The sequence below is a fragment of the Chiloscyllium plagiosum genome, unplaced genomic scaffold (assembly GCF_037043375.1).
Source record: "Chiloscyllium plagiosum isolate Xiang-an unplaced genomic scaffold, Cpla_swu_hap1 HiC_scaffold_25, whole genome shotgun sequence".
Lineage (NCBI taxonomy): Eukaryota > Metazoa > Chordata > Chondrichthyes > Orectolobiformes > Hemiscylliidae > Chiloscyllium > Chiloscyllium plagiosum.
In genome coordinates, this window is record NW_028270163.1 from 7,918,939 (window position 1) to 7,942,094 (window position 23,156).

The window sequence follows — 23,156 nt, forward strand, 5'->3', positions numbered from 1 at the left end:
CACCTAACCTGCACATCTTTGGACTGTGGGATGAAACTGAAGCACTGGAGGAAACCCACGCAGACAGGGGTAGAATGTGTGCAAATTTCACGCAGATAGTTTCCCGAGTCTGGAATCGTACCTGGGACCTTGTCGCTGTCAGGCAGCAGTGCTAGCCACTGAGCCTCTGTGGAGCCACTATGAGGGACATAGATAGAGTGAATAACCAAGATCTTTTTCCGAGGCTGGGGGAGTCCAAGGCCAAAGGGCATGGGTTTCAGGTGACGGGGAAAGATTTAGAAGGACCTGAGGAACTTTTTCATGCAGAGGGTGGTGTATGTATGGGGCAAGCTACCAGAGGAATTGGTGGAGGCTGGTACAATTCTAACATTGAAAATGTATCTGGATGGATATATGAATAGGAGGGGTTTAGAGGGATATGGATCAAACACTGGCAAATGGGACTAGATCAGTTTAGGATATCTGGTCACTGTGGACAAGTTGGACTGAAGGGCCTGTTTCTGTGCTGCATAACTATAACTCTAGTGTAGGTTCCCCCACGGTTTTTTTAGATAAGAAGTTGGAAGAATTTGACTTAGTAACAGTGAAATAATGATTTATTGTTGTGGTTCTGTTCGTCGAGCTGGGAATTTTTGTTGCAGACGTTTCGTCCCCTGTCTAGGTGACATCCTCAGTGCTTGGGAGTCTCCTGTGAAGCGCTTCTGTGATCTTTCCTCCAGCATTTGTAGTGATTTGAATCTGTCGCTTCCGGTTGTCAGTTCCAGCTGTCCGTTGCAGTGGTCGGTATATTGGGTCCAGGTCGATGTGCTTATTGATTGAATCTGTGGATGAGTGCCATGCCTCTAGGAATTCCCTGGCTGTTCTCTGTTTGGCTTGTCCTATAATAGTAGTGTTGTCCCAGTCGAATTCATGTTGCTTGTCTTCTGCGTGTGTGGCTACTAAGGATAGCTGGGCGTGTCGTTTCGTGGCTAGTTGGTGTTCGTGGATGCGAATCGTTAGCTGTCTTCCTGTTTGTCCTATGTAGTGTTTTGTGCAGTCCTTGTACACTACATTGGTTTTGCTCATGCTGGGTATCGGGTCCTTCGTTCTGGTGAGTTGTTGTCTGAGAGTGGCTGTTGGTTTGTGTGCTGTTATGAGCCCTAGTGGTTGCAGTAGTCTGGCTGTCAGTTCGGAAATGCTCTTGATGTATGGTAGTGTGGCTAGTCCTAACACTACTATTATAGGACAAGCCAAACAGAGAACAGCCAGGGAATTCCTAGAGGCATGGCACTCATCCATAGATTCAATCAATAAGCACATCGACCTGGACCCAATATACCGGCCACTGCAATGGACAGCTGGAACTGACAACCGGATTCAAACCACTACAAATGGCGGAAGAAAGATCACAGAAGCGCTTCACAGGAGGCTCCCAAGCACGGAGGATGTCACCTAGACAGGGGACGAAACGTCTGCAACACAAATTCCCAGCTCGGCGAACAGAACCACTACAACGAGCACCCGAGCTACAAATCTTTTCACAAACTTTGAATAATGATTTATGCCTAAGTCGGGGAAGTATTGTGACTTGGAGGGAAACATGGTGGTGTTTCCATGCATCTGCTTGTGCTTGTTTTTCCATGTAGAGGAGTTCGCAGGTTTGGGAGGGTTGGCTATCAAAGTCCTGCAAACAGATTTAAGTTGTAGGGCTCTAGCAGTAATATATTAGCTCTCACTTGATCTATATAGTAAAGAAAATCAGCCACTGGTGAATAAGTAATGTGATGCTTCTCCAACAGAATCCAACTTAATTAGTGCCTATTATGATGTGTTTTCAGAGCCACACCGATCCATGGGTTTCTGGCTGACTATGCATTCATTATTCGTGGCCTGTTGGACCTGTATGAAGCTTCCTTTGATGAGCAGTGGTTGGACTGGGCTGTGAAGCTGCAGCAAGAACAGGATTCCTTGTTCTGGGATGCTAAAGGATTTGCTTACTTTTCTGATGATGCCCATGATCCATCAGTGTTAATTCGCCTCAAAGAAGGTGAGTATTTCATATCTGAAGGATTTTACTTCATTTTTATCATCTCTGATAGTATAGTGTTCACTTCCATTGTTGTCCACCTTCAAGATAGTTGTTGGAGCATTTTGGGATTTGAAAGTCTTTGATAAACATCAGTTACGTCCAAATTCACCTAGTGCAAATCTGTTGATGAGTGCTTCACCATGTTTCCTAAATTTATGTGGAAGGAAGTGACTTACATTTACAAAACATTTTCCTTGAACACAGGATATCTCAACGTGGCTCCTAGCCAATGAAATACTTTAGAAATGTTGTCACGGTTGATTGTGAAATTGTGACAGCGCAGCAGCAAGTTCCAACAAACAGTGATGAGATAACAACTTGTCAATATTTTTAATGATGTTTGTTGAGGGATAACTATTTGCTTGACATTTGTGTAGGTGGGAACTACCCTGTTTTCTTAAGAATTTTTCTGTAGTTTCTTTTTATCCCAAATGTGAGGACAGGCTCAGCCTTGATTAATGTCTTGTCCATTAGAATGGCACCTCTGATAGTGCAGCTGTCCTTTAGTTTGAATATCTACCTGGATGAGGTATCTATGTGGGTTTTGAGTTGTACTCCTTGATTTCTAGACTTAGCAGTAATGGTTTTAAAACTGAGCCATGCCTGACATGTGCTAGTATAAATTTGACAGACTTGCAATCTTAGTCAAGTCACTTGGGATACGGTGATCGCTATTAGCAGTTTTCTGCAAATTCAGCACAGAGTTAGAGACCAAAGCACAGAGGAATATATTACATGATTGAGTTCAGCCTCGTGAGAGTGCTCACACAAGTGTAAAAATATTCTTGTTGCTCTGGCCTAAGCTGGAAGCAATCTGAATTCTAATCATCTTTTCCGAAGTTCGTTTGTCAGATTTGCGTTTTAAAGCATTTTTTTGGTTTTGCTTGTTTTCCGAGTTGGTTCTGAAATGTGAGTGATGCTCAGACTTTCTAAAAGATGGAAAGGAGAGCCTCAGATTTCTCAAGAAGTTCTGGAATTCTGAACAAGTGACTCTGGACCTGAAACGTTAAAGCTTTGTCTCCAAAGATTCTGACAGAGCTGCTAAGCTTTTCAGCAATTTGTGTTTTTGCTTCCAATTTCTTTCTCATTTAATGAATCTTATGTTGCTCAGTTCCGTGACCTTCAGCAAACATAGGCTTCTCGGGCTGATCTAGTTGAAGTTCATGAAATGTTTAAAAAAGTAGATTTAGTTGGTGTAGATAATTCATTTCAGTGAAGCAAGTTACAGAGGACCACAATGACCATCTCAAACTGTACAAGCCAGAAATCATTTAGATGTTAGCTGTTTGCTTTTTTTTAGAAAATTGTGATATTTTAGAAAGGGCTGCTGACTTATGGATGAAATAAAATGTAAACTTTGAAACTGAAATGGAAACTTTGTCTGCAGATGGTGTTTGTCCTACTGAGTATATCTAATATTTTCTCTTTCTAATCTCCAGCATTTGCAGGCATTTTGCCAAATGGCTTGTAAGGGACTTTAATTCACTGCATTTCTTCATTCTATTTGTAGAAGTGTGGAAAGTTCTTCTGGTGTCCTGCTCACATGTGTCCCTCAAACAGCAACCAAAACAGATGATCTGCCATTTATCTGATTGCTGTTGAGGACCTTGCTCCTGAAAAATTAGTTGTCCTAGTTATCTTGTGCAATACATGACTACACTTGAGCACATTAGTTACTCAATATAATGATTGTGATGTGCTTTAGGGTGTCCTAAGGATGTGACTGACAAAACTTGAATGTGAATTAGTTCTTCCTTTTGTTGTTATAACATGTCCTTGGATGTTAATGAACCTGTTGTCTTCAATCTCTTGAGAATGAGGTTCGAGATGTAAACGTGCAGCTAGAGTAGCAGAAATCCAACTGAATGGTTGTGCCAAAGGAACAGCTTGGGTTAATTTCCTTATCTCAAATAAACGAGGGCAAGAATGGACACTGGCTCTGTAAGATTAATGGCCTTAAGTTGTTTTGACGTATCAGCAGTAAAGGGAAATGAGCTGGGTACATTAGATTACTTACAGTGTGGAAACAGGCCCTTCGGCCCAACAAGTCCACACCGACCCGCCGAAGTGCAACCCACCCATACCCCTACCTTTACCCCTTTAACCTAACACTACGGGCAATTTAGCATGGCCAATTCACCTGACCCGCACATCTTTGGACTGTGGGAGGAAACCGGAGCACCCGGAGGAAACCCACGCAGACACGGGGAGAATGTGCAAACTCCACACAGTCAGTCGCCTGAGTCGGGAATTGAACCCGGGTCTACAGGCGCTGTGAGGCAGCAGTGCTAACCACTGGGCCACCGTGCCGCCCACATGATAGAATTGTTCTCTTACATCCATCATGACTATCTGTTGGTGCCAAAGCTATATGCTGTTGTGCCTCATGAACCGTTCAGGTCCATTTTGTGTATTAGTTTGCATACCTTGCCCATTGCCAGAGGTAATCATTGTTTTGAAGTTACACTCATTTGTAGCCTGTGTCTTACTTGCTGCAAATTCACATACCCCTGGCCTTGTTAGTTTCTCATGTGTATATCAACTTCAGAAATGGGATGTTGACTTCATGAAAGTAAAAATCAAGACAACTGTAAAATCGGCTTCAGAGTATCATTTGTTTTACATGATCACACGAGGTTAGCGTCTACATCCTTGTGTTAAATTTTAGATTTCTCCTCTTAACCTCTGGATTGTGGAGAAAAATATCAGCAAGGTATCCCAACACATACCCATATATAATTGAATTGTTTGACTACTTTTTAAGATTAAGTTTATGGGCTCGACTATTACATGCATACTACTTTTGAGGGGCTGAAATTCATGACTGTCAAAATTCATACAATATCATTAGCAGAAGCCTAATTGATCTCAGAATGAAAAGTACAAAAAACAAGAAATTGTAATAATTATGAAAACCCAGAGTGGAGCATGACGGCAGCCGGATTGGAAGACCTGGAACAGAGTGGGACGGACGGTACACTGACTCATCAATGTTGATCTGTTATCTGTGAAGAACTAGAGTCGACTTTTAATCGAGATATATGGAAAATTCCAGATTTTTTTGGCCAAAAATAGGGGGTCGACTTTTACACGAGATTGAGTATTACTTGAGTATATGTCGTAATATAAACAAAGTCTGTAAAATTATATGGTAGATATCGGAATACTGATTTTCTGGGGATGCTATTTGAACCTTTCTTAGTTCCCCTGGCCTATTTTCAATAATCGCGCAGTCTGCCTACCCCTTTCATTGGCTTTTGCTCTCACACTTGCTTTCTCTCCCACTCTGTATCACTCACTCTCTCTTCCTCTCTGCGCTGCTCACTCCCTAAATGTCTGTGTCACTCGTTTGCTCTCTCTATCTGTCTGTCTGTCTGTCTGTCTGTCTCTCTCTTGCCCTTCCCCACTTCTTCTCTGTGTCGCTAGCTCTCGCTCTCCCTCTCTAACTCACTCCCTCTCCCTCACTCTGTGTCGCTCTTTCCCTCCCTCTCTGTGTCGCTTGCACTGTCACTCCATCTCTCTCTGTTTCTCACTCTCCCTCCCTCGCTGTGGCGCTTGCTCGCTGTCTCCCTCTTTGTGGCACTCGCGCTCTCCCTCCCTCTCTGTGACGCTCGCTCACTCTGTCCCTCCCTCTCTGTGACGCTCGCTCACTCTGTCCCTCCCTCTCTGTGACGCTCGCTCACTCTGTCCCTCCCTCTCTGTGACGCTCGCTCACTCTGTCCCTCCCTCTCTGTGACGCTCGCTCACTCTGTCTCTCCCTCTGTGTGGTGCTCGCTCACTCTGTCTCTCCCTCTGTGTGGTGCTCGCTCACTCTGTCCCTCCCTTTCTGTGACGCTCGCTCACTCTGTCCCTCCCTTTTTGTGACGCTCACTCACTCTGTCCCTCCCTCTCTGTGACGCTCGCTCACTCTGTCCCTCCCTCTCTGTGACGCTCGCTCACTCTGTCCTTCCCTCTCTGTGACGCTCGCTCACTCTGTCCCTCCCTCTCTGTGACGCTCGCTCACTCTGTCCCTCCCTCTCTGTGACGCTCGCTCACTCTGTCCCTCCCTCTCTGTGACGCTCGCTCACTCTGTCCCTCCCTCTCTGTGACGCTCGCTCACTCTGTCCCTCCCTCTCTGTGACGCTCGCTCACTCTGTCCTTCCCTCTCTGTGACGCTCGCTCACTCTGTCCTTCCCTCTCTGTGACGCTCGCTCACTCTGTCCCTCCCTCTCTGTGACGCTCGCTCACTCTGTCCCTCCCTCTCTGTGACGCTCGCTCACTCTGTCCCTCCCTCGCTGTCATGCTCGCTCACTCTGTCCTTCCCTCTCTGTGACGCTCGCTCACTCTGTCTCTCCCTCTCTGTGACGCTCGCTCACTCAGTCCATCCCTCTCTGTGACGCTCGCTCACTCAGTCCATCCTTCTCTGTGACGCTCGCTCACTCTGTCTCTCCCTCTGTGTGGTGCTCGCTCACTCTCTCCCTCCCTTTCTGTGACGCTCGCTCTCTCTGTCCCTCCCTTTTTGTGACGCTCACTCACTCTGTTCCTCCCTCTCTGTGACGCTCGCTCACTCTGTCCCTCCCTCTCTGTGACGCTCGCTCACTCTGTCCCTCCCTTTTTGTGACGCTCGCTCACTCTGTCCCTCCCTCTCTGTGACGCTCGCTCACTCTGTCCTTCCCTCTCTGTGACGCTCGCTCACTCTGTCCCTCCCTCTCTGTGACGCTCGCTCACTCTGTCTCTCCCTCTCTGTGACGCTCGCTCACTCTGTCTCTCCCTCTCTGTGACGCTCGCTCACTCAGTCCATCCCTTTCTGTGACGCTCGCTCACTCAGTCCATCCCTCTCTGTGACGCTCGCTCACTCAGTCCCTCCCTCTCTGTGACGCTCGCTCGCTCTCTCCCTCTCTGTGACGCTCACTCTGTCCTTCCCTTTCTGTGACGCTCGCTCACTCTGTCCCTCCCTCTCTGTGACGCTCGCTCACTCAGTCCATCCCTCTCTGGGACGCTCGCTCACTCTGTCCTTCCCTCTTTGTGACGCTCGCTCACTCTGTCCTTCCCTCTTTGTGACACTCGCTCACTCTGTCCTTCCCTCTCTGTGACGCTCGCTCGTTCTCTCCCTCTTTGTGACGCTCGCTCGTTCTCTCCCTCTTTGTGACCCTCGCTCGCTCTCTCCCTCTCTGTGATGCTCACTCTGTCCCTCCCTCTCTGTGACACTCACTTTGTCCTTCCCTCTCTGTGATGCTCGCTCACTCTGTACCTCCCTCTCTGTGACGCTCGCTCACTCTGTACCTCCCTCTCTGTGACGCTCGCTCACTCTGTCCCTCCCTCTCTGTGACGCTCGCTCACTCTGTCCCTCCCTCTCTGTGACGCTCGCTCACTCTGTTCCTCCCTCTCTGTGACGCTCGCTTGTGCTCTTCCTCTCTGTGACGCTCGCTCACTCCGTCCTTCCCTCTCTGTGACGCTCGCTCGCTCTCTCCCTCTCTGTGACGCTCGCTCGCTCTCTCCCTCTCTGTGACGCTCGCTCGCTCTCTCCCTCTCTGTGACGCTCGCTCGCTCTCTCCCTCTCTGTGACGCTCGCTCGCTCTCTCCCTCTCTGTGACGCTCGCTCGCTCTCTCCCTCTCTGTGACGCTCGCTCGCTCTCTCCCTCTCTGTGACGCTCGCTCGCTCTCTCCCTCTCTGTGACGCACGCTCGCTCTCTCCCTCTCTGTGACGCACGCTCGCTCTCTCCCTCTCTGTGACGCACGCTCGCTCTCTCCCTCTCTGTGACGCACGCTCGCTCTCTCCCTCTCTGTGACGCACGCTCGCTCTCTCCCTCTCTGTGACGCACGCTCGCTCTCTCCCTCTCTGTGGTGCGCCCTCTCCCTCTCCCTCTCCCTCTCCCTCTCCCTCTCCCTCTCCCTCTCCCTCTCCCTCTCCCTCTCCCTCTCCCTCTCCCTCTCTCCCTCTGATGAAGAGTCACTGGATTTGAAATGTGAACTCTCCCTTCTCCCCACAGATATTTCTAGACCTGCTTAGTTTTGCCAGAATTTCTATTTTTATTTCTGATCTCCAGCAACCCATGGGTCTTTTTATTATTATGTTATTTCTTCTGATTGGGGGCTTGCAGAGCCAGGTTGTGTAATTGTAAAATCAGCGGGAGGCCATTTATGATGTTGTTGATGCTGAAAAAGCACAAGTCAGGCAGCATCTGAGAAGCAGGAGAATCGACATTTCGGACAAAAGCCCTTCATCAGGAATGAGGCTGAGAGCCTCGGGTGTGGAGAGATAAATGGGAGCGGGGTGGGGCTGGGGCTAGGTAGCAAAGAGTGTAATAGGTGGATGGAGGTGTGGGTAATGGTGATAGGTTGGAGAGGAGGGTGGACTGGATAGGTGGGAAGGAAGATGGACAGGTCATGAGGACGGTGCCCAGTTGGAAAGTTGGAACTGGGATAATGTGGGGGGAAGGCAAATTAGGAAACTGGTGCAATTCCTATTGATGCTGTGGCGTTGGAAGGCCCTGAAGCGGTAGATGAGGCGGACTTCCTCTAAGCTGGTTAGGGAGTAAGTTGGAGGAGGCCCAGGACCTGCACGTCCTTGGCGGAATGGGAGTTGAAGTGTTTGGCAATGGGGAGGTGGAGTTGGTTGGTGCGACTGTCCCGGAGATGTTCTCTGAAGCGGGTCTGCACATAGGTGTCCTGTCTCCTCAACGTAGCGGAGACCGCATCGGGAGCAATGGATACAGTAAATGACTGGATATAGGTTTGCTAGCTGAGCTGGAAGGTTCATTTCCAGATGTTTTGTCACCCTATGAGGTAACATCTTCAGTGCGCCTCTGGTTGAAGCACTGCTGATGATTCCTGCTTTCTGTTTATATGTTTAGGTTTCTTTGGGTTGTTGACGTCATTTCCTGTTATTTTTCTCAGGGGGTGGTAGATGGGTTATAACTGGATGTGTTTGTTGATAGAGTTCTGGTTGGAGTGCAGTGCTTCTCGGAATTCTCATGTGGAAGTGCAGGAGTGCAGGTAAAACTCTGATGGAAACGGAAGGCTCCTTTGGGGCCTTGGACGGAGGTAATTGGGGGAGGTGTGCATGCAAGTTTCGCAAATCCTGCGGTAGCAGGGGAAGGTGCCGGGGAGGGGATGGTGGTTTGTTGTGGGGGCGTGGACCTGACAAGGGAGTTGTAGAGGGAATGGTCTTTACAGAAAGCGGATAGGAGTGGGGAGGGGAATATATCTTTGGTGATGGGGTCCATTTGTAGATGGCAGAAATGGCGGAGGATGATACAATGTGTATGGAGGTTGGTGGGGTCCAAGATGAGGACCAGAGGGTTCTGACCTTGTTGCAATTGGAGGAGTTGGGGTTTGAGGACGGGGGTGCAGGCAGTGGAGATGCGCTGGAGTGCATCATCAATCACGTGGGAGGGGAAATTGTGGTCTTTAAAGACGGAGGCCATCTGGTGTGTTCTGTGGTGGAACAGGTCTTCCTGGGAGCAGAGGAATTGGGAATAAGGGATAGTGTTTTTACAGGAGACAGTGGCAGGAGGTGTAGTCTGGGAGCTGTGGGGATTCAGTGGGTTTGTGAAAGATGTCAGTCATGAGTTGGTCACCATTGATAGAGATGGAGAGTCCAGGAAGGGGAGGGAAGTGTCTGAGATGGTCCAGGTGAACTTAAGGTCTGAATGGAATGTGTTGGTGAAGTTGATGAACTGTTCAACCTCCTCGTGAGAGCATGAGGTAGCGCCGATGCAATCATCAATGTAGCGGAGGAAAAGATGGGGAATGGTGTCGGTGTAACTGAGAAGATGGGCTGTTCCACGTAACTGACAAAGAGACAGGCATAGCTGGGGCCCATGTGGGTCCCCATAGCTATCCCTTTCGACTAGAGGATAGTGTGGAATGCTAAAAAGTTTTCTAAGGTGCATTAGCAAATCTGTTGTATGAGCGCTGCTGTGACCAGTAAGACCTGGAGTGGGACTTGAACCTGGTGGTTTGTGACTCAAAGGCAGCTATGCTACCAGTAATACTAATTGGGATCCACAGAAATGATAACACATCAGTAGGGGCAGATTGGTTGTCACCATGCCATACAGTTTGTGGGAGCTTGCTAAGTACATATTGGTAACTGTTTGGGCTTCATTTCACTGGGTATAAAGTGCTCTTACCAAATCTGAGATATAGGATAAGGTGCTATATAATAAGGTCAAGCTGTTTTTTTTCCCCTCTCTCCAGATGCCGCCACTGAGTATTTCTAGCCCTTTGGTTTTGTCATTGGGCCGGTACACTGCTAGCAGAGAAGTGGAGCTACTTGTCATTGTTATGACCTTTGTAGTTTAGTAATGTTTCAGTTCAAATGATAGAAGGACAAGATTTTTAAAAACGTTTAATTTTCAATATTTTTAAATAGACCAGGATGGTGCAGAACCCAGTGGCAATGCAGTAGCTGCTTCCAATCTCGTGCGCCTGGCGAATTTCTCCAACCGACCAGACTGGGGTGATAGGTCAAGGCAGCTTGTGGCGGCATTTACAAACCTGTTGGACAGTATGCCCATGGCACTGCCGGAAATGGTAACTGCCCTGATGTCACAACATTACCCACTCAAACAGGTAGGTTAAAGCATTACTTCTGCTTAACATTACTTAAACATTACAACGTTGTGTTAAAAATATAGAATTACAGCTGGGGTGTACAGGCTCAGCTGGCACTGTTAGTGGTACATAGTGTGGTAATTAATTGAGAAGGATTATTATGATGACATTCGGTAAAGTAGTGAATTACAATTAGAATTATTGTCACATGTACTCACATGAGTACAGTATATAACAAGTTATTTGAACAGGGTTTGCAAAGGAGAGGTCTTCTTAAAGGACCCACTGTTTGACCATCATAATTTCGTTGAGCTTTTGTTGACCACTCCATGTGGCCAATGTCAGTTCCATCCGAGATCCAAATGCTTTCTCACGTTGGTTCTCCAGTGACCAATATGTTCATTGCCTGATGTGATAAAGAGCCTTTCAAGTAAAAGGCTCAAATTTCTGGGTCCAGAATGTGTACGTTCGTTTTAGCTGTACTGGAGATTTAGGCAGAATTTGGCTTCTATGGTTGTGCCCAGCAGTGTAACACAATGATCAGTGCTGGGACCCTTGCTGTTTGTTAACTGCATTAATTGCTTGGGTATGAATGTAGTAGGTATAATTAGTAAGTTTGCAGATGACAAGAAAAATGGCTAGTTGATAGTGGGGAGGATGATCTCAGGCTACAGTCTAATATTGATCAGTTGCTAAATTGGACAGAGCAATGGCAGGTGGAATTTAATCCTTAAATATGAGATGATGCATTTTGGGAGATCTAATAAGAGAAGGATCGACACAAAGAATGGCAGGTCCCGAGGGATTACTGAAACCAAAGGGACCTTGGTTTACAGGTCCATTGATCACTGGAGGTGTCAGTGCAAGTAGACAGGTGGTGAAGATGGCATACAGATGCTTATCTTCATTACCTGGAGTGTAGAATATAGAGCAGCAAAGTTGTATATAGAGCGCTGGTTAGACTACAAATGGAATACTGTGTGCAGTTTTGGTTGCTACACTATCAGCAGCACTGGAGAGACTGCAGTAGAGGTTCACCAGAACGTCGCCTGAAATGAAGTCTTAGCTGTGAAGAGAGACTGGATTGGCTGAGTTTGTTTTCCTTGCAGCAGAGGAGGCTGAAGGAGGATCTGATTGAGGTATACAAAATCATGAGAACCATAGACAGGGTAGATCATGAGGATCTTTTCCATATGACAAATGTGTCTTAGATCAGAGGGCATAAGTTCTACGTGAGGAGTAAGTAGTTTAAAGGCGATCTGAGGAAAAGATTTTTTCACCCAGAAGGTGGTAGGTATTTGGAACATGTTGCCTGAGAAAGTTGTGGAGGCAGGTATTCTCCTCATAACACTTAAGAAGCATCTGGATGGGCATTTAAATGCCAGGGCATAGTGGGTTATAGACCACGTGCAGCTAAATGGGATTAGTGTAATTTGGTGTACATTGTCACCATAGACCTGGTGCACTGAACGGCCTATTTCCATGATATATAACTCTGATTTGGGGCTGGGGGGAGCCAAAATGAGCCAGGATTTCTACTTTAGATCCATGCCCAGAGACGACTGCTGTGAGGAGTACAATGGTAATCGACAGATTGAGTTCAGCTGTGGTATCCTCCACTATGAGTGTCCAGAATATCTTAATTTAAAAATTCTCAATCTCTTTATGGCCTCACCCCTATCATGTTTCTAACGCCCTCAGGCATGGAACCACTGAAACCTCTGTTCTTTAAACAGTGGTCTCTTGTGCACACTCTTTGCCTTGTCATGTGTTCAGCTTTCTAGATCCTAAGGTTCTGAAATTTCCTTGCTAAAACTCTATGCTCTTCTTTACGATCCTCCTTAAAATCGACTTATTTGTTGCACCGTTTGTTCACTGATCTTAATGTTTCCTGCTTTGACTCAGTGTCAGTCTTTGTCTCAATGTATTGTGTGAATCACCTTTGTTAAAGATGTTACATAAATCTAACTTGTTGTTGTACTGACTTTCTTCACTGGCAGGGTATGTTAAATTCCACCTCCACACATCCTCTTGGCAAATTCTCTTTGACAAGTGTATCAAGTGCATTGTGTGTTGGCTTGAAATGCGATATTTATTATGTTCAATTTCCATCCAAATAATGATATGGAAAGGTCAGCAGTACAGAAGGCAATCTTCCTTCCAGAATGATAGCTTCATTGTGCTGATAAAGCAAGTGTATCCAGCTATTGCCCAGGCGGAATGCTGTGGAACAGTGTCCCTCTGTGAAATGTTTGTTGAAAGTGGGTGGAGAGAATGGTTTTGCAATCCAATCCTGCATGTGATTGACACCTTGTGTCTACTACTGATACATTGGAAGTTGGAAATGATGATGAATAAAATGAGAAGAGGGGGTGCTCCTGGCATTAGGCAACAAAAAATGGTCTGTCAAATGCCTGGTTCCCTGGGGACTTAATAGAGTGGCTGACATACCTCGATAAGAGTAGCTCTGGTAATGATCCATTTCTTTAACAATACGGCTCTCCTTCTTTTCTGTTGAATGTCTTCCTTCAGTGACAACATTGTAATTTGGGGAGGTTATGAAATAAAATTGATTTTTGCCAGGGCCAGTAATCCAAACTGGTTTCCGTCTGCTTGAAAACTAGACAGAAAGAATTGATAAAAGCCTCAGACTCTCCGAATAAATTGAAATGAAGTCCTTTTTCTTGTTGATACTCCTTTTGTTCTCCTCTTGATGCACCATTGATTTCCCAGAGACATGTTTGTAGCTTTTCAAAAGAGAGTTAATCCATTGAAAACAAACAGCTTAATTGTAAGTTTAAATAGTAAATATGAGTCTATGCAAATCTGTCCTTTTGATGAAATGTTAAACTGAAACTCCATTTGCTCTCTCAGGTGAATTTGAAATGCATGCCAATAGTTATCCGTCTGTTATGAAGTCCATGTCTTTTTGCTGTCCTGTAGCTTTTGGTTATGGACTGAAATGGAAAAAAAAAGGCTCTCTTGCAGCAAACAGCACGATTACTCAGTGGTAAGCACTGCTGCCTCACAGAGCCAGGGTCCCAGGTTCGATTCCAGCCTCGGACGACTGACTGTGTGAAGTTTGCATGTTCTCCCCGTGTCTGCGTGGGTTCCTCCGGGTGCTCCGGTTTCCTCCCACAGTCCAAAGATGTGCAGGTCAGGTGAATTGGCCATGCTAAATTGCCCATAGTGTTAGGTGTATTCGTCAGAGGGAAATGGGTCTGGGTGGGTTCCTCTTTGGAGGGTCGGTGTGGACTTGTTGGGCCGAAGAGCTTGTTTCCACAATGTAGAGAATCTAATCTAACCAAAAATAAGGAATTTCTGTTCTTTTAAAAACCAAGTTATTGCAACTCATTGAAAGTTGTGTTTACATTGCTTTATTCAAGTATTAGACAAGCAGGAGGCTGGAAGAACACAGCAAGCCAGGCAGCATCAGGAGGTGGAGGAGTCAGCATTTCAGGTGTAATCCTTCACTCTTGTTCAAGCAATGGCGGAAGCAATTTGTAGGCAGCTGGCACCAGGGATACGTATGAAGTAAGATTTGGCAGACAGCAGATTGCTGATTTGCTTGTGGCCAATCATAGTGTTAAAAGCCATCAGTCTGACAACTATCTGATTGTTGGGTTGCTGAACATTTTATGAATGTGAATGATATTAGCATAAGCCTTCAGTCTGCTGCAAGAACAGAAAGTGTGTCCTTCACTCCATTAGAATACTGTAAGCCAGAAGAAGGATAGTTGTAGATCTTTAACCAGTAATTTTAACCAGCAAACCAATGACTATGAAGAAGTGAAAAGAATTTGAAGAACAAAAACTGGTAAGCAAAAGGATAATCTCAGTGAACCCTGTGGACTGAAGCCTTTGAACTGTTTTTTCAGTTTTCTTTCCCTGCATCCATAACACCAATTTTTATTTATGTGCAACTGCCTGTTTGTGTGTGTGTGCGGGGGTTTTTTTGAAGGAGAGTAAGCGATTTAACTGGTAATTATATGTTGTTAGTTTTTTACCTGTGGTTAAAATATTGATTTGGAGTAAATAGTAGTTCTCGTGAAGTGCAGAAACCTGGTGTCTACTTTCTGTAAGCCTCAGCTGTCTGCCAGGTAAATTGAGTCCTTGTGTACTTCAATAAAATTTCTAACTTTGGTGACGACAATAGGAATAGCGGGGCTTGATTTCCAATGTGCTATCCAAGTGAGGCATGGTACCTTCCAAAGGGTCAGATAACCTGGTCTTTGATCTAGGTATGCTAGTGTGATTTGTATCTATTGTGTGTTGTGTTTTGAGCATTTAAATAAGAGTATGCCGCTCGGTGCTTTGAACCTGCCCTGCCATCTAATAAGATCATAACTGATCTGATTTTAACCTCAACTCGACATTCCTCATACCTCTGATATTTATGCTTTGACAATTGAGGTATGCAATCATTGTAAAGAACCAGTGGTATAATGAGAATTTTTTTTCAATGAAGCAGATTATTAGAATTTAAATGCATAAGATAAGTAATTTCATGAGTAGGCTTTCAAAGTGAATTGCTTAAAAGAAAAAAAATGCAAGGGTATAAGAGAATAATAAAGGAGTAGTCCTGCTCTTACAACATCCTGCATTGACTGGATGATGTTAAGGAGCTGCTTCTTCTATACCATTGTTCTATAACACCAGCTTTAATTATGCAGTGGTTAGCATACAGTAAATTTAGCAGTTGTGTATTGGATAAAAGTGAAAAAATGCTGGTGTGATCCAGGTTAAACTCCTCTCCAGTAAGTATTTGTAGCTCAAGCAGCTTCCGTTCAAGTTGATGAAAAGCTCAAGTATAAGAGAAAGCTAACTCTAAATCTAAAACATGGTAAAGGTTTCTATAGGTACTTAAAAAAAAAGTTAAAGTGATATAGAAAATGACTCTCAAGATTTAATAAGGGAATATAAGATGGCAAATGAATTGAATAGGTATGTTCATTCAGGCTTCACTATAAGAAGTTACAAGTAGCATATAGCTACTTGGAATGGAGGGATGAACTCAAGAGAATGCAGTCACCAGAAAGAGGTAGTGAACAAATTGCTGCAATCTCTGGATCCTGATGAACTTTGTTCGAGGGATTTAAAAGAAGTGACTAGTGAGAAAGTTGATTCGTTAGTCGTTATTTTTTAAAATTCCCTAGATTCGACACAGGTTCACTTGGATTGAAAATCAGCACTTGTAATCCTTATTCAAAAAAGAAGGGAGCCAGAAGACGTACAAAAATAAACTGTCAACCTGTTAACTAAAAACTTTTCATAGGCAAGATGTTAAACTTCAGGAAAACCTTCCACCCAGACCTCAAGTTCACCTCGACAATCTTAGACACCTCCCTCCCCTTTCTGGACCTCTCCATCTCCATTTCAGGTGACAGACTCAACACGGACGTCTACTTCAATCCCACCGATTCCCACAGCTACCTCCCCTCCCATGTGGTCAATAATGCCCTCCAGTGCATCTCCTCCACTTCCTGTACCTCTGCACTTGAACCCCATACCTCCAACCGCAGCAAGGACAGAACCCCCCTGGTCCTCACCTTCTAGATAAAATGCACCATTCTCCGCCATCATTCCCTCCGCAACTCCCTTGTTAGGTCTAAGCTCCCCACCAACCTATCCTCCACTCCCAGCACCTTCCTTTGCAACCACAAGAGGTGTGATACCTAAAGCCTGATTCCTGATGAAAGACTGTTGTCTGAAACATCAATTCTCCTGTTCCTCGGATCCTGCCTGACCTTCTGTGCTTTTTCAGTGCCATGCTCTCGACACTAGGCTTATATATGTTGGAGTTTAGAAAAATAAGAGGTGAATAGATTGGAACATGCAAGAGTCTTAACAGCATGCATGTGGAAAGAATGTTTTCTGTTGTGGGACAATCTAGAGGTCATTGTTTAAAAATAAGAGGATATCTATTTAGTACACGGATGTGGGCAAATGTTTTCTCTCGGATGACAATGAGCATTTGGAACACTTTCCCACAACCTATGTATGAAGTACAGCTTTTGAATGTTTTTAAGGCAGAGGTAGAGAGCTGCTTGATAAGCAAGGGGGTAAAAGACTCTCAGAGTAGGCAATCAACCTTGATCTTATTTTGTGGTGGGATTCTGCTCAAGGGGCCAAATGGCCAACTCCTCATTCGTATGTTCATACACCCATGTGTGTATGTTCATACACACTAATGTCCTTTAGGGAAGGAAACTGCCATGCTTATCTGGTCTGGCCTACATGTAACTTCAGACTCACTGTAATGTAGTTCACTCTTAACTGCTCTCTGGGCAATTAAGGATGGGCAATAAATGCTGCCCTAAGTAGCAATGAATAAAAAAAAATGAAATTCAGACATCACAATCATGATTGTAAATGTATGTGTGATCTTTATAAAACATTACCTATTGATGCATCCTGACTATTCTCAATGTAAGTGCATATACTATGCAGTGCAGAGTTCCTCCTCTCGTCCTCAATAAAACAAAGGCAGCAGATTGCTGTCTTTATATGTATTAGGCTTGCAATTCCAAGAGGGAATAAGGATTCAAACTATGCAACTTGATTGTCTTTTATGGAACTAGCAACAAGGCTAACATTTGTTGCCCATCCTTATTTTGTCACCATTGAAATCTAAAACTGGTACCTCAGTCTTTTCACTGATCATTTCAACTGAAGGTAAATCTTTTCAATTGGAGGAGCTGAGATCATTCTAGACATGTGTTGATGAGCTTAAACATCTGGGCTCTACCCAACCCAATTGTGGGAATGATCCTATCTCCTTGATTTGGGATGTGGCTACAGGTTCTGTTGGCAGTGGATGACCTGTATCTCCTGTTGAAGGAAATGGGCCTGCAGTGTTATTTCATAACCCCTGTATTTTGTTTAATATTTATCTACAATAGGAGAATTGTCAGAATCATCGTGACTACATTTGAAATGATGTGTTCTGGTTTGAAAAGCAATTGTCAAACTGGGAAGGCAATCACAATTTGTTCCTTTTCATTCTTCAGAATCTGTTGTAAGTTTATCCAATACATGCCAATCTTGCAGCGCTGCATTCATTCAATCATTGTCACAAGGGACAGCTGCCAAGTGGAAGCTGAGGGAAATGAGAGAAACTGTTGGCTAGAATAAGGCAATAATTCGTACTGCATGCCATACTGCTAGGTAAAATACATTGAGGCTCATACATAGGTTTTTTTTTAACATATTTAAGAATAATTGGTTAATTGAATGGAATGAATAGGGAAAATATAAGATCTCCTTGGTGATTGGATTGTGGTTGACATTTAGCTGAAGGGACTGGTGGATCATGGAGATCTGTTCCTTTGGAGATTTTCCAAGGAGTCCCTTCAGTTGAAGGAGCTTTGGGTAAGGCAAGCACATTAATACATCCTGCTTTATTTTCCTATCGCTGAGACCAGACTGTCTTTCACATGTTGTATTTATCAAATCACTCACTCTTTGTCTATCTGTTTGACATGTGGGTGTCTGGACAGTAAAACTAATGGATATGTTTTCATGTTTGTTGAAGGACTGCTGAGTGACTTTGTGAGCTGTGAGAGATTCCATGCCTTAAGAATAGTAGAAGTAGATCTTTAAGTAAGGGGAGAGTAACACCAGTAACTTTAACTTGGAAATTCTTCAAAGGCACCTTACAAACGTAGAAAGGAAACCAGGATAGATGTCAAGAGATGCTTGAGTCAAATGCAATCAGCAGTTAGGAAGGAGGCATCACTGGAGTCTGAGATATATACAGTAGAAATATTGTGGTGATCACTTGGCAAGGTTAGATGAATGTTACTGACTTGGACTGAAGGAAAATCAAAACCAAACAATTGAGAAAATCTATCTAGCAATATTTGACTTGTTACTGACAATAGCAACAAGGAAAGCATTCTTAAATCTTAGATGCAGTACTCACTTGGTTTGGTATTTTGTTATTTTCACTCTCCATCACTCTCAATTCATTGCCAAATAAGAAATGTTATATATTTAAGTAATGTCTTTTAATAATCAGAAAATATATTGTTGGATTGGCAGAATTCCTGAATGTTCTGATGACATGGGGCTGGAAGAATATCATTTATTGTGTGTCCTGTGTGCTATTTGTCACTGCATAATCAGTCAGAGCCCATTTTCAAACCTGCATGTAAGCCTGTGAGGGAAAAGTTCATCAACCAGGGCACTGATATATTGAGGCAATTTCCTACATAACGATACAACATCATATTGACTAGAAGCTAATGGATTCTATCAGATATGGCAAAATGCCTTTTATTGATTCCTTTGGTGCTTTTCGTTGTAAACTAGTTGTATGATTTTTTTTTAAACCTGGCCAGAAAGACAGTCAAGGATAAGTGGAAGATTTACCAACAAATGAGACTACGATAATGGATCTGACTGAGTGGTTTTTCTTTGAGGTTGAATTGTGCTCTCTGCAGTACTATATACTCAATGTGTGCTAATCTAGGTGAGTGACCTTTATTGTGCATAGCAGTTTTCTTCCTTTTTTACTGCATGGTCCTGTTTAGAGGTTATTGGAGATTTGTAATGAGTATCTATCTAAGATTTTTGATCGTTCTGCAAACTCTGAGTTGATTGAAAACAAAATCAGATTGCTCTCCCGGGAAGTGTTTTCTAAACGAAATGAAAATGCTTTTAACATCTTATAGTGAAATAGTACGATAAAGGAAACTTGGCCCTGTTTTTCTTTCCTTGTTATGGTTTCAGACTGACACAGATTGCCTCCTCCATTATCAGTTGATTCAAGCCCTTGACTTCCTGGGCACAGAGGAGTAAAAAGAGGCATATGAGGAAATGAGTGTGGCAAAGAGCAGCAAATGTCCCAACAAGCTGCCTGATGCTTTAAGGAATGCAAGGTGTATGTTTGGGAAGGGACAAGGCCTTTTTAAAGGTTAAAATGTTTTCTCAAAACTGCCCTTCCTGGGCACTAGACGTGATTTCTGCTCACCAGAATCATCTCCTTTGTACACCATCTGCCAAATGGATTGTCTGTGAATCACAGTTGCCTTCAGCTGCTGCTGTGGAAACCAGTATGTAAGTAAAATGTAATTCTGCTTCATTGAACTCCAGAAAATTGTACAGAAACTTCCAAAGATGCCTCTGCGGTGCAAATGTGCTATACTCGCAAGTGCTTCGGCTTGGACTTGCAAGACTTCAATTTGAGGACAATGGGAGACAATGGAATGTGATAGTGATTTTGCTCAGGGTACAACGATTCAAATCTTATGTTAGCTGGTGGAATTTGAATGTAACTTAAAAAATCTGGAATTTAAAGCTAGATTCAGTGATTGGATCATGAAACTATTCTTGACTGCGCTAAAAACACACAGTCGTGGAGGTGTGCAGCACAGAAACAGACCCTTTGGTCCAACTCGTCCATTGCTGGCCAGATTTCCTAAATTAATTTAGTCCCATGTGCCAGCATTTGGCCAATATCCCTCTAAACCCTTGCTATTCATGTACCATCCAGATGCCTTTAAAATGTTGTAATTGTACCAGCCTCCACCACTTCCTCTGGCAGCTCATTCCATACACACACCACCCATTTGGTTTACTCCAGACCTTCAAGGAAAGAGAGCAGCCATCATTATCCAGCCTGTCGTCAATGTGATTCCAAACCCACAGCGGTATGATTGCCTCTTAAAGACTCTCTGAAAAGCCACTCTGTTCAAATTCAATTAGTGATATGTAATAAATGTTGGCTTAGCCAATGACATCCACAAAGCTTGAAAAAATAAATGTGCGTATGTTTAAAAGTTGTATATGTATCTGCACAAAAAGCTCCTGCTTTTCCATGTTCAGCTTACCTACATTTAAAACTTCATTCAAGTGACTGGATTTGTTCTGGAAATGGGCATAAGAAAGGAAAAGACTAGTATTTGTTTGTCAGCTGTTTAGGACCTGTCAAAATACTTTCCAATCAGTGAAACAGTACAGAATTGTCGTCACTGCTATAAGGATCCAAGTCAATTTCAACGCAGCAATGTTTCACATACAGCAGTGAGATACACACATAATTTATTTTGTTTTACTGAGGTTAATTGAGGGATGAGCACTGACCAGGATTCTGGAGAAGGCCTCAGTGCTGTTTGAAATAGTGTTATGCCCACCTTAAAGTGAAGATAGTACCTTGAGCTAATATCTCATTATTAAGATGCATGTCTCGTTGGAGTGTCATCCTGGATAATGGCCTCAAATATCTGAGTGGGTAGTCCAAACAAAGTGGAACTCCAATCATTGGGAAGAAAGTTTTCTTTCTGAAGATGATAAGTATACTTTTTATCTGAAAACATATTTTCGGTCACCATTGATACTTCTCCTTTTTACATGACATTTTTCAGCGTTTTCTGTTGGCAAGTGACAAACTAGGCACTTTCAAACAAACTTAGGTGACTTGATCAAAGTTTTTTCTGAAGCTTGCAATTTAACATGTGCAGTGTCATACTCCAGCTTTCACCTGAATTCATGTCTATTAATGTAGGCCACTGCAAAATGATGGAACCCACCAGCAAAGCAAGGAGCAATGACTATATACCAAAGTCGATATTTTGCTGAATCTTGTTTTGTCCTAAGATTACACAAAGAATTGGTGATTATAAGTGATTGTTTTCTCATCTTGTCAGTATATATTTTTCTTCTCTTTCTTGCGTGGAGAAGCAATGTGTTATTTTATTAGAGATGGGACTATTTGAACATCTGCATGGTGTATCTGATAGCTGTCAAAATGATGTGTCACTTCTGTGCACAGAAAACATTGGCAGTTGTTGGTTACAGGGAAAAAAAATTCATACCATGGATCAAACTGTCTCCTAAAAAAGTGGAATCAAGTCAAAGCAGCTTATTTAATGTGCTTCCTTTAAGATTTCATAAATTATGTAAATGAATGTCCTTTCACTGGAGCAGGATAATAGATTGTCTTTGCAATGCATATCATTTATTGCTTCTCTTTCAACAGAGAAATTAAAATTCACATCTTTATGTTCAAATTTGTCCAACACTTTGTTCCACCACATCTCTGTAATCTCCATACAATCCTTTGTGAACTCCTTGTTCTTTCAATTTTGGGTTCTCGTCCATTCCCCACTCTTTGACCTACCATTGGCAGCTGTGTCTGAGGCTTTAACCTTTAAAATTCTCTTCGCGAATCTGTTCACTTTTTTCCACCTTCAGGGACTTCTTAAAATCTGTATCTTTGGTTAAGCTTTTTGACTGCCTGTCCTAATATCAGTATTTCCTGATACTGACTGAGGATCTTGGGTTGTAAATACATTGTTTGTGTAATGGTTTGATATTTTTGCTTAACTCAGGACATATTATATACTTTGACATTAAGCAGTGTTTTATTGAAGAGCCCCTACTGACAATGGAGCATGTTGCTTCAGTGTGACACGTGTGGTCTTGATGTGTGATTTGCCATGTACTGAGTTGCTGTGTGTAATTTAGTAGTTCCACTGAAGCTCCTAAGTGAAACCTAGCACTTCCTAAACTGGAGTGGGGAGTGGGGGAATAAGACAGCACACCTGCAGTTCTTGTTCATCAGGTCCTTTCACTAGTTCTGTACCTCCTAATAGCATTATGATTGGCTTTCTCTTGCCTTCACTCAAGTAGAAAAGGGGTAGAGACCGAATTGCAGTTTGACAGTGACCCTGCTGATCTACAGCCATGTGATTTGAGGTACATGGATTGTGATGTCTGTTGAGCATCCCAAGTACATGGGAAGCAATAATATGAGCAACACTACTGTCCAATGAAAAAGAACTTGCACTGTACTTGTTTATGCACGTAGAGAGCTAGAAGGCCTTAGTGTGTTTTTTGAACAGCCTTATAAGAACATCCAAAGCACTGTCAAAAAGTGCACATGTAACAAAATAAATCAAGTAGTTTCACCACTTGAGAGGCACTCTTAGGGATACTGTTTAGTTAGCTAGGACATTTAACTCGTATGAGTAGTGAACTGTAGACTAGGGCAGGAGTGGAGAGAGAGAGAGAGAGTGAGTACACAGAGAGCCAGGTTTGTGAGCAAGAATGCAGGCCACAATGGCCAAAGGGAAGACAGGGAGAAATGCTCTGTAGGGAGTAGAGGGGCAAAGTGACAATGCCCAATGGTGAGGCAGATGTTAAATGACATTGCACAAGCAGCCACCCTAGTGCTCCTTCAAAGATTGGCTGAAAAGATCACCGTCGAGAGTGTGGTGCTAGAAAAGCATAGCAGGTTAGGCAGCATCTGAAGCGCAGGAGAATTGACGTTTCAGGCATAAGCCCTTAATCAGGAAATGTTATGAGGGTTTCTTACGCCTGAAATATTGATTCTGCTGCTCGGATGCTACCTGACCTGCTGCGCTTTTCCAGCACCACACTTCCAACTCTGATCTCCAGCATCTGCAGTCTTCACTTTCTCCTGAAGGGATCAGCGGGAGAATGTATTAACTGAGAAGAAATGTGTGTGAGTGATTGTGTCTGTGTGAGTAAATAAACGCGAGCAGCTATATGTAGAAGTTGTCATTCAGATATTATCACAACTGAA

The 23,156-nt window shown here is 43.7% G+C and overlaps 1 protein-coding gene across 2 annotated transcripts in view; it reads left to right on the forward strand.

Annotated features, from left to right (window-relative positions):
- Positions 1-23,156, forward strand: part of spata20 (spermatogenesis associated 20) — a 431,519-nt gene that overhangs the window by 193,591 nt on the left and 214,772 nt on the right. For both annotated transcript variants that reach the window (XM_043714385.2, XM_043714386.2), the window contains exons 13-14: positions 1,818-2,026; positions 10,425-10,624. In XM_043714385.2, the coding sequence (XP_043570320.2) occupies positions 1,818-2,026; positions 10,425-10,624 (409 nt within the window). The remainder of the gene's footprint in view (positions 1-1,817; positions 2,027-10,424; positions 10,625-23,156) is intronic.